Below are 12557 nucleotides of genomic sequence, written 5' to 3'. Positions count from 1 at the left end.
ACCATAACGCTACTGTGCTTATGTATCTTTAAAAAAGGAATCCTTACAGAGACAATGTACTAAGAATTTAAGGGTGGAATGATATGTTGTGTGGGGCTGTCTTTAAAATGACCCTGTGAGGTACAAAGAACAGTGGCTGGGGAAGAGCTGAAACAAGACTGACCAAATGCTGACGTCTGAAGTTAGATGACAGGCACATGGAGTTTTACTATACTATTTCTCTACTTTCACATACGCTTAAATTTTTTTCCACAATGAAAAGTTAAGCTGCAGGCCAGAAGGGAGTGGCAGGATATATTTAAAGTGTTGAAAGCGAAAAACCTACAACCAAAAGCAATCAACCCACAAGGCTCTCAATTCAGATTCCATGGCGAAATCAAAAGCTTTACAGACCAGCAGAAGCTGAGAGAATACAGCACCACCAATCCAGTTTTACAACAAGGCTAAAGGAACTTCTCTGGGTGGGAAACACAAGAGATGAGACAGAAAGAGGAAGGAGGAAAAAAGACCTACAAAAACAAACCCCCCCCCAAAAAAAAAGCAAACCCCAAACAATTAAGAAAATGGCGATAGGAGTACACACATTGATAGTTATCTTAAATGTAAACAGAATAAATGCTCCAACTAAAAGTTAAGCTAAAACCTCAAAAGCAGTCCCCTAAAGGCACAGAAATATCTTCTGATACAACAAAAGGGAGAAAAACAGCAGCAGCAGGAGGGGCAGGGGAAGAACAGGAGAAGAACAAAAAAAAACCAGCTACTGGTGTGGTGAACAGGTTCTCATCACTCCTGTTGGCGCCATCAAAAAAAATTTTTTTTTTATTTTATAACTTTAATCTCACCAGTAGTTATACCAAGTAGCTTGTCCACTTAAAATAACACCTTCCTTCCTACAAGAGGAGGGTTTCTCATCCTCGGCACTACCGACATTTTGGGCTGGACAGTTCTGTGCTGCAAGGAGTGGTTCTGTGCACAGCAGGTTGTCTGGTGACATCCCCAATTACTCCGTGCCAGGAGCACGTACCCAGGATGACAGTCAAAAATGTCTCTGTGTACGTATCAGTCACTCAGTTCAACTCCCTGTGACCCCATGGACTGTAGCCCGCCAGGCTCCTCCGTCCATGGGATTCTCCAGTCAAGAAGACTGGAGTGGGTTGCCATTTCCATTGCCAGGGGGACTTCCTGACCCAGGGACTGAACCCAAGTCTCCTGCGGCTCCTGCACTGGCAGGTGGATTCTTTACCACTGAGCCACCAGGGAAGTCCTCAAAAATGTCTCCTAAAAAATGCTGCAAAGCAGCCTTCCAGGTGGCAATCACTGCACTACATAATATAGAAACACAGCTTTATATCTGGAAAGTGGCAGGTTAAAAACATACTCATAATTTGCAGACAATGATCAGACAAATTATTTTTGTTTCTGCAGGGCAAACCCAATAGGCAATTTACAAAGGAACTGAGGTTTGTAAGTGAAGCGATATATCATTTAGATAAAATCACAGTGATTTATAGATTTTATAAAGGCTTAGAAATAAAATGCAGCAGGAAAATGAGGGGTGCAAACATATTTGAAAAAAGGGAAATATCTTTTTACAAAAGTAATATGTTTTTAACCACTGCTGCTGCTGTTTAGTCACTAGGTCATGTCTGACTCTTTGCAACCCCATGGACTGTAGCCTGCCAGGCTCCTTTGTCCATGGGATTTCCCAGGCAAGAATGCTTAAGTGCATTGCCATTCACTTCTCCAGGGGATCACCCCCGACCCGGGACTGAACCCACATCTCCTGCTTGGCAGGTCAATTCCTTACCACCAAGTCACCTGGGAAGCCCCTCTTAATTACAAACAGCACCTTAAAAAAGCTGGGTGAGTTTATATTATTCTACTTCAGAATGTGTTTGAAATGTTCCTAAATATAAAAGTTCATTTTCTTCCCCATTCAATTTCTTTTTTTCAAAGCTGTCAGTTACTCACAAAATTAATTTTGCACCTACATTCTGAAAACCACTAGTATGATAATTAAGGGCACCGGTCTACCAGCTGCATGTTGGTCAAATTATATCCTAAGTAAACTCCGTTTCTCTCATCAATTAAATGACAATGGTTTCCACCATGGCTTGTTGTGTGAAATAATTGCTAAGAAGTACTCAACACAGTGGACAAAATAAGTGTATAATAGATGGTCCATTTCTGTTAACTATCACTGCTTAATGACAAAAAAGATGTAAACATTAACAAAAAGTTCCTTCAATTTTCCTAAACCAAATAGTTATGAGAATATAGCATGATATAGGGTACTCTGTACCACAGCAAATGTAACAAGAATATAATTCAACTATAATTCAAAGAGATATGTGCCACCCCTATGTTCATAGCAGCACTACTCACAATAGCTAAGACATGGAGACAACCTAAATGTTCACCAACAGATGAATGGATAGATGATGCAGTATTTACACTGGAATACCACTCAGCCACAAAAAAGAATGGAATAATGCCAGTTGTAGCAACGTAGTAGCAATGTAGTACAGACTATCATACTAAGTGAAGTAGGTCAAAGACAAATGCATTATATCATTCATATGTGAAATCTAAAAACATGATACTTATTTGCAAAACAGAAAGAGACTCATAGACACAGAAAACCATCATACACAGAATTGATAAACAAGGTCCAACTGTATAGCACATGGAGCTATGATAAACCATAAACCAAAAGAATTTTTAAAAGAATGTTATGTGTATAAAACTGAATCATTTGCTGTATGGCAGAAATTAACACACAACATTGTAAATTAACACAACATTGTAAATCAACTATACTTAAAAAAAAAACAACTCAGAGTTCCATTTCAATGGCAACTAGCACTATGCAGATGGTGATAATTTACACAACAGCAAAATTCACGTAAAAGCAGTGATAAGAAAAAAATTCAACAGAAGAAAACAGCAGTAGTTTGAGTGCTATAAAGCACACACAGATACACATAAAGGTTAATTCAAACCTCTGAAAATTATATAACTGATTCTCAGCACACAGGAAATGCACCAAGCAACATGATAACGTGTCTAGTGGTCAACCAAGCGTCACATCACAGAGCACTGAACTAACCAGATTGGCAAAGAAAAAGAATCATTCACGCCAAAACAAAAACATAATGAGCAAGAAATAAAGTAGGGAACAAAGGAATTTAATATTCAATTTTGAATCTCAAGTGTCTTAAGAAAAAGACTTAACTTTGAAATAAGAAAATCTATCCTTTGTCACTAACAAGCCATCTCACTTAAAATCACTCTATAGAATGCCTTTAGAATACCAGTAATTCTTAGGAGAAAATCAACTATTTCAATGCATATCTGCTTTAGCAAGCCCATGTGCTGTGTTCAGTGCTATATGAGACACGCTGGCGATAAGCATGAGACATGGTCCTCTGCCCGTAAGGCTTAATTCAGGGACAAAGTAAGTGACACAAACCTTACTGCCGTCAAAGTCTAGATGAACGGAGTCAGCAAAGACCAGAGTCATAAGGGAGACGGCTATGACTGCAGAAAGCAAACCAACCCCTGGCCGAGGAAAACAAGGGAAGGGGGAGAGGCAGTGGGTCGGAGGCTCTGGGGAGGGAGATGGGGTTCCAGCGGCTTGGAGGGGAGAGAGGACAGCTGAGGTGTTCAGAGGACGGTGGGCTAAGTGGTATCAGGAAATGTGTATGAGGTTCATCCCTGGGGATTCGGTGGCTGAGACTCCGCACTCTCAATGGAGGGGGATCAAGCTCAGTCCCTCGTCAGGGAATCAGATTTCACAGGCCACAACTAAAACACACTGCACGAGCCGCAGTTAAGATCAGGCAGAGCCAAATAAATAAAAATGAATATTTTTTAAAAAAAAGCAAGAAGGAAATGTGTATTTCTACGACAGAAATGACCTGACAAGCAACTGACTGAATGTGAGAGTCAGAGCAGGCTCAGAACAGAACGATGCATTACTGACAGAAATACAGACATACGGAGAATAAAAGAGTGAAGAAGTCAACTTGATTTTGTATCTTCTGCATTTCAGATGATGAGAAATCCAAGTGGACTGTCTGTTAAGACAACGAAGGATGGGACTGGACATCAGGTGAGAGACTAGACCTTTGTTGCTGTTACCAGGCTGATACAAATCTGTCAGCTCTTCCCGGGATTACTGCAACAGCCTCCAGCTTCCACCTTTGTTCTCGAGGAAATTAAACCACAAAAAGATGCAAAAAGGGACTTCCCTGGTGGTCCAGCGGCTAAGACACTGTGCTCCCAATGGAGGGGACCCAGGTTAGATTCCTGGTCAGGGAACTAGACCCCACATGCTGTAACTAAGACCCAAAGCAGCCAAATAAAATAAATAAATATATATATATATATATAAAAGAAAGGTGCAAAGAGAGTTAGGGAACAATGACAATGAGACAGAAGGACTGATTAGGCACCAAAGACTTCCCATGTAGTGTGCACCATCTAACGGCAACTTCGGCCTCACTTGCATTATCACAGCTCTACAAAGAACATACTGTACAAACTCCAGAAGAAGGACAATCTTGATCCTTTTCCATATTCCTGGCAAGATAATCCTCATAATCCATATTCACCTTGGAGTACACTGTGACCCCAAAGGTGAATACAAGATGTTCAGGAAGAGCACAACACTAATGAAAGGATTCACAAGATTAAATACGGAAGATTAATTTTGAGGATAACAAACCTCAGCTTTCCAAGTCACCGTCTTTTGTATAAGTACCAGCAACGAGTCAACCTGATAAGAGGTAAGAAGTCTGAAACAGGGTGCAGTTTTCTACCAAGGAAGTACAAGTTTCCCCACCTCAGGCTTTTTTTTCAGACTCTGCTTTCTTTTTAACCATCTTGGTGCCACACCTCTTCCACTCCAGGAACAACCATAAAAGTAGAGAAAACCTCACAGGTTAAATAGGTCTTATTAAATCCAACCAGTTGCTAGACTAATTCTGCCTATGCTGTGCACTGCACAATGAGGCACACAATAAATATTTGTTGAATGGTTGGATCTTCTACAGGAGAAAACGCATATGTTTAACAATCTCTACTTCCCTTAATATTACACTACAAATTATGGCAACAGAATAATGAGATAAAACAAACCCTGGTGGCTGATGGTACAGAATCTGCCTGCAGTGCAGGAGACCCAGGTTCGATCCCTGGAGAGGGAATGGCAACCCACTCCAGTATTCTTGCCTGGAGAATTCCATGGACAGAGGAGCCTGGTGGGCTACAGTCCATGAGCTCGAAAAGATCTGGACACAACTGAGTAACTAACAATTTCACTTTCCTTGACTTTAAACCACATCACAGAAAATTTACAATTTACCACTTTCTAAATTCTACATCCAAGGGAAAAAAAAAAAAAACCACTGATTCTCCGACACCAGCTTATGCAGACAGTGGGAGTCTAAGACAGCACAGACTCTGCTGGAGCACCGCCGACCCTGAAGAGCAGGGCTTGAACCTCAGGGGCTGCTTCAATGCAGGTTCTTCTCAATGGTGAAAACAGCAGCACTATTCAATCTATAGCTGCTGACTTCAAGCACACACCACTGCAAACATGAAGGAGCCCTGGACACGAAGAGCCCACTGTAAACTACACCTATGTTTTCAACCGTGAGTGTTGGTGCCCTTAACCTTCCCATTTTTCAAGGATCAACTGTATATTCTGTTAAAACAATGATATTCTTAACATATAATTTGTTACAGCTTTCTTTGTAATGTTTAATGAAAATACAACAAAAACCATGGATGTTTTTCTTTTATACAACCAAATAAACCTTCTGAACTAGGTATGAGAAATTAGTTCTATTAAAATGAGGTGGCCTGTTGCTTTACTAGTAATATTGCAAATTCAGTGAAGCTTCAAAACCAAGAAACAATGAAAATGAACATAGACTCTTACATATGCCACCAAAAAAGTCCCCTCTATATTTAATTCATAAACTGAAACACCTGCTCCCCTTTTACTGAGCTATTAAAACATTAAAGAGCAAACACACAAAATTAAAAACTATGCACAGAGTTTCTTAGAAGTCGATACCAATTAAAAGAAGTCAATCCCTATGCATTAAGAAATAAAGAAAGCGTATAAGAGCCAAAGTATTTCCTATATTTTGACTAAATATTCCCTAGTATTAAGCAGTATTTTTTAAAACACAATTTACAGTTGCTGAATATCAATTTACCAAAACAGGCAAGGATGACCTTATCTTGGCAAAACTCATAATACTGTTTCCTCAACATCCTAGAAGACAGCTTGATGCACCACACTCTTCCATCTGCTTTGTTCTATTTCTTCATGCCCCAAATGGAAACTAAACCCGTCCAGTAACAGCCAAAAATTCCTCAATCACAGGAAAGGACTTCAAGCACCGAGCAGAGAAGCAGCATGATGTGAATCAGAGGCAGAAAGAACCACAGGTGGAAGGGCCCTGGGAGTGACCTTCGAGAGCGTGTTGAGAGAGAGAATCCACACAACAGGTGTAGGAGCTGCATTTAAGTGATTCTGTGCCCACTCACCTGAGGAGCCCTCAGTGAACACGGTTAATGTCTGTCCTCCAACACTTTGTAAGACAAATGGGTGTTCTCTAGGAGCACTGACTGAAGCCGGTTTTCCACCAATATCATGAATATTTGCAAGATCCTCATTCAAAGTAAATGAAACCTAGTAGACACATTAACGAGAGCTTATTACAATATACTTTTGTATTCAAAGTATCTGTACAGAAACTGTGACTATAAATCAAATATTTTACTGTGACTCTTTTCCAATCATTTTATGAAGCATTTTTAAAAATTTTATCAAATAAGCTTTAATAATTAGCCATAAAAAGAGAATCTATTCCTATTTGTCTGAACAATGGGGTTAACCTACCATTATAAAGATAGCTTTCAAATGTTTCCTCTGGTCTATGGCTGAAAAAATTCTATTTGTAAAATAGAAGTAACTTGTTTCCCTAAGGTATCTGCAGTCAAGGAACCATGTCTTGTTATATTTATACCCGTAAATAAATAAATATTAGGTGGATGGATGGATAGACAAACAGAACTATCCATCCATCCATTCATTCATCCACCCATCTCCAAGCAAAATGCCTGGCACATAGAAGAAAAACAGTATTTGCTGAATGAGTGAACATTTAAGTATTACGAAAGCAACTACCTGAAGCAGGGGGAAGTGATCTATTTACTCAGAAAGCTTAAATACTCCCATAAGCAGAGGATGGCTTTCTTTTTTAGATCCAATGACTACCATATGAGTACACAGTGCTGTTTTACTTTCAAATATTTCAACAAATACAACTAAATATTTATAAGGAAAACTCAATATTGAGGTTTAGAATGAAAAGACCCAGTAGGTCTTTTTTGAAAGACCCAATCTTTCAAAATGCTTTTTACCATATCTCCCCAAATTTTTCATCAAAGGGATTTATAAACTTAAAGTGCTGATCTTTCAATCACACAGAAAGATTATGAAGTATTATTTAAGTATCTCTCTACTATGTGACAGGTACCACAAATTATGTCCTAGATTCAATGGGTCAAAATCTAAGGCCTTCAAAAATCTGTCAAATACATTTGCCACTCTGAAATAATGTTAAAGTGTTACTGAAACAATACTAGTTTTCATAGTACTAAGAGAGGGGATATTTAAGTCAAAGTAGAAAAATGCTAAGTATGAGCAACTAGAAAGGAGCCTATTCACTGACACAAGAGTGGCATTTACACTACTATGTTTTCCTGACCAGCCACCAGTTTCATGTGGAGTTTTCCAGAGCAAACACTACCCTCTTTTTACTAATTCTAATGCACAGTAAAATAAACTTGTGTTTTAAATAAAATTTCCATAGAAATAATCTTACCTCGGTCCTTCCTTGATTTCTGAAAGAGAGGAAAGAAAACATTTCAATTATTTAATTTCATGTTTTTTCCAAATGTAAGCTAAGAACTATTAATAAAAGAAACACAACTTCATATGTACATTAAAATATTACATTTACAGAGATTAATATTTACCTATGGTTCTCCTAACTATTCTATTTATAATCCTATAGGAGAAAAAAATTCACATTAATTCCACATGAATATTTCATTTTATTTTATTTTTTGACCGCACTGCACCACACACGGGTTCTTAGTTCCCTGACCAGGGATCAACCCTGAGTCCCCTGCAGTGGAAGCATGGAGTCCTAACCACTGAACTACCAGGGAAGTCCCACCAATGAATATCTTAGATGTTATGAGCTCATGTCTCTTAACACTGTAACAACCTGCCCTAATAATATTTTAGCCAAATAATGATCTTATTACAATTCTTATTTTAATTCTTGAGTATTTTTAGCATTTAGCAGCATGTGAATGGCATGTTTAATACCAGATATAGAGAACTTCAACAAATTTTACTATTTTGTCCAGCTGAAGAAGTTTCATTTACTTAACAAAATCTTAAAGATCAAAAGTTTTTATTTTAAAATTATAAGCAATCTTCTCTATTAAATAATATGCTCACACAGAAATAATTTTATTACAGACAAGCCAAAAAAATGTTTAAATTAGCCAAGATTCTACTGCTAACATCTTCTACTATCAGCTACAGTAAACATCCCTCTATACTATTTCTATAATCTATTTTCCATCTCTGGGTGCGCCGAGTCTCCCGTGTTGTGTACAGGCTTTCTCTGGCTGCAGGGAGCAGGGGCTGCTCTCTAGCTGTGGTGTGCAGAGTGTCTCAGTGAGCGGCTTCCCTTGCTGCACGGCACAGGCTCCAGGTAAGTGGGCGTCAGCAGCTGCAGCATGCGGCCTCAGTAGGGGCGGCTCACTGGCTCAGCTGCACCTCAGCATGTGGGATCTGCCTGGGCCAGGGATTGAACCTGTGTCCCCTGCATTAGCAGGCAGACTCCTATCCACTGTATCACCAGAGAAGTCCCATACTATTTTTTATTTATTTGAATTACATGTTTTAAAATTGTTTTTTACCAATACAGCATCAATGTACCCCCTAATAATAGCCTAATTTTTAAAAAAATGTATTAAATACCTGTCATATGCAAAGTACTGAGTGCAGGGCCCCTTTCCCAGCCAGCAGAAGATATAAAAGCTAAACCCATAACCATAAAATGAGATAAACTTTAATTAAGAGAGCCACAATATGCCAGGATCAGACAGGAGAACACTATCTCTTCTATTTTAAGAGGGAAGTATTGGCTCAGCAAGAGGCAACTTTTGAACTAGTATCAAAAGTAAACAGCTAAGCAAAGTTATGGAAGAGTCTGATCAGAAAAATGTGATCAGAGTGGGCTGGGAGGGAAAGTACAAAATAAGGAATAGTAGGAGATGAACTATAAAGGAAAAATGGGACCAGACCATAAAAGATCTTGAATATCACAGCACAGAGCACAGACTTTATTCTTTAGGCAATGGAACGCTACAAAAGTATAACAAGTACAAAGTTCATAACAAGTACCATATTCAAAGTTCCTCCAAATCTAACATCTACATTCAAACTTAAAGGGTTAAACTCCCTAAGCTCACACGAGGTATTTATTAGCTGATGATCAATCACTGAGTTTGCTGAGCGATTAAGAACAAAAGTATAACAAGGACAAAGACATGATCCAAGAAACTTATACCAAAAAATACACATAGAATAGACACGAAGACTAGTTAGGAAAGTACTTTCTCAGCAACACTGGTTGAGTTCCAACCTGTGCCTTCCTTCAGTGGTTCATTCATTCACCGGCACTCAGGGTTTGCTGCACACCCACAGCCTTGTGACAAGTGCACGGCGTGAGTGCAGGTCTTCATCCTCAAGGTCTCAGTTTAATGGGAAAGCAAAAACAAAAACAGTCCCAATCCATGGACAGTTACAAACAGGATTTTATAACTGTAACAGGATTCCCAGATGTAAGGAAAACTAGAGAGACCTGACAACAGGAGGTAATGCCAGATTGTGAACTGGATCCTTTTGCTGTAAAACATCACTGAGACAACTGGCAAACCTTAAGTGAGGTCTGATGATTAGGCAGTAGTACTATTTGGTTGGTAATTCATAGATTTGTAAGGGTGAACTGTGACTGCGAAAGAGAATGCCCTTGTCAGAAAGTAGTTCTTTATTTCCCCCAGTGAGGTATATACTTTAACACATTCTGAATTTAAGAGATATATCCCTAAGGGAAACCTTACTGCTTTCTTTTAGAGATTTAAATATTTATTAAAATAATAACAAAAATGAAACAGTTAATGTGGCTTTTGATATTTCTAACTTTATAAAGATATCTTGTTAATATCAATGTATGATACATTAGAAAACAGGAAATCATTCAAATTACATTCCTGAAAAGTCACAGGATGCTGTGTTACACGGATCTATATGGTGGAAAAGTTCTTTATATTGTTCTTCCAGCTTTTCTGCGGCTTGAGACTGTTTCAAATTAAAAATATTAAACAATTTAAAAATGTCCCCAGTTTACTTAATTAATCCCTTACTAAGAAATTTGAGAATGCTACTCATTTTTCTCCATAACAAACAATGCTGAAACGATTATCTTTGTGTATCAATCTTTGCATCACTAACTTGTTATTCTGACAGGGTAGGTTTTAGAAATTGATGGAATTGCTGGGTCAAAGGCACGAGGATTTTATTATTAATATCCTAGCTTTCTCAGTGTCTGAGTTCCCCTCTGGGAAATGAGTCTCTCAATGTCTTTCTGTAACAATAGCACCAAGAACTGAACATAATGCTTGAAGTGTGAGCTGACTGGCAGAGAAAAGAGTGGACTGTTAAATTCTACTTTGTTTTGAGCAGCAGTGTGTCTCTGCGCTTGAGTATATGATATGTACGTATACGTACGTGTGTGTGTGTATACATATGTGCATTAATACACATGTGTGTTGCCAGACTGCCCTTCAGAAAGTCTGTACTGATTTAAACTCCTATCAACAGTGTAACACTGTTGTACACAGTCAATTTTTATAACAGAAAATTATCTCACTGATTTGTATTTGCATATTTTCCATTATTAGTGGGCCCCCACATGACCCTGAATGTTAAATGTGTTTAGAAACAAAACTAGAAATGACACATCTCTGAAAGAAGCTGTATTATCACAGACTGTATGACTGTCAGTAAAACACGACATTTATCAAAGATTTTGAAAACTGAAGTTTTCTGAGGCAGGATGGTTATGTAGAAAGGCTCGTTTTAAAATTAAACAACTAAAGCAAAACTGTAAACCAATTAAAATGCAATACCCACCCGATGTTCAAAGGTATTAAAAAAAATGCAAGTACAATGATTCAGGGACGCGGTGGGGAACACTTGATGAAAACGGCCCAAACGTTACCGCTGTTAAAGTGGGCTGCTACCCTCAGCTTACTCACAACTGGGCTCTCCTCTCAGGCGCCAAGAACCGCGCCCGCGGCAGCCCGCCTCCTCCCCACCCAGTCTCCCTCGAGTCCTCGGCCCCAGGACCCTGTCTTCGCTAGAATCGACGTCCACACGTTTCTCCCCGCTCTCGGCCCAGCGCACAGGAAGCCGGTGCTGCTGATGAACTCGGGGGGATGGGAGCGGGAGAGAGGACATCAGACTCGATGCATCTGTGCAGTGCTGGGTAGTATGTGGGATATGACAGCATGTGAACACTTACTAAGTATCTTACACACACTGAATCCATGAGGTATTAATACCATCTCCTTTTAACAGATAAGCAAACAAGAAAGGGCAACCTCTCCAGAGTCACATCGCTGGTAAATGACAGCGTCTGGATAAAGCCCAGAGCTGACTGACTCCTGAGTCTATACTCATCAGTATGGCACATTGCGTTTTTAAAACCTTAGCTGTTTTTCATTTTTTTTTACCCAAATATATGTTTTTTGAACCACTCAGATAACCCATAAAGGGTTACTCTGCCTCTAAACATCAATACTTAATTATACATCTTCTAGTTTTTAAAAACAAGATACTTTCACCTGGTCTGCCCTAGATCTTCTCTTGAACAGCCACAGTCCCTTCAAATGTTCCTCACAGGAAATTGATTTTAGTTTTCTCACTGTCCTAGTCTCACTCCACTGAATGAACTTATTTGTCCACGTCTCTAAGTGGGGCACTGAAAATGGAACACAATGTTTGCCCTGTAAGCTAACTGACAAAGAAGAGGGGTTATCATCCCACTTCACTCGAAACAACAATCATCCAATAAATGAAGCCTTTTGTTTACAGCCACAAAACTTTGATGACTCATATTTAGCTGAAATTAAGTCTTGATAACCTAGTCACATGCACTGCTAAGCCATTCCTTGCTTATCCTACACATATTTAATAGTGACTCTAGTAATCAGTAAGAAGAATGAAAAATAAGTACATTAGAAACATAAATGAGATAGTTAGGAGACATACTCCAGAACAAGCTCTTTTCAAGGATTTCTACAGCAATCTTGGGGAACCAATCACTATATATCTGTTCTCATCATTAACAGCATCTAAGCTCTTCTACAAGGCAAGATTATATTTCACG

The 12557-nt window shown here is 38.9% G+C and overlaps 1 protein-coding gene across 1 annotated transcript in view; it reads right to left on the bottom strand.

Annotated features, from left to right (window-relative positions):
• Positions 1 to 12557, bottom strand: part of GTF2F2 (general transcription factor IIF subunit 2) — a 136336-nt gene that overhangs the window by 107291 nt on the left and 16488 nt on the right. The window contains exons 3-4 of the mRNA XM_070471201.1: positions 7908 to 7926; positions 6565 to 6709 (exon numbers count right to left, since the gene is read on the bottom strand). Coding sequence (XP_070327302.1) covers positions 6565 to 6709; positions 7908 to 7926 — 164 coding nt within the window. The remainder of the gene's footprint in view (positions 1 to 6564; positions 6710 to 7907; positions 7927 to 12557) is intronic.

The sequence above is a fragment of the Odocoileus virginianus genome, chromosome 8 (genome assembly GCF_023699985.2).
Source record: "Odocoileus virginianus isolate 20LAN1187 ecotype Illinois chromosome 8, Ovbor_1.2, whole genome shotgun sequence".
Classification (NCBI taxonomy): Eukaryota; Metazoa; Chordata; class Mammalia; order Artiodactyla; family Cervidae; genus Odocoileus; species Odocoileus virginianus.
The sequence above is the reverse complement of the archived record's forward strand: the minus strand, read 5'-3'. Positions and strand labels throughout refer to the sequence as shown.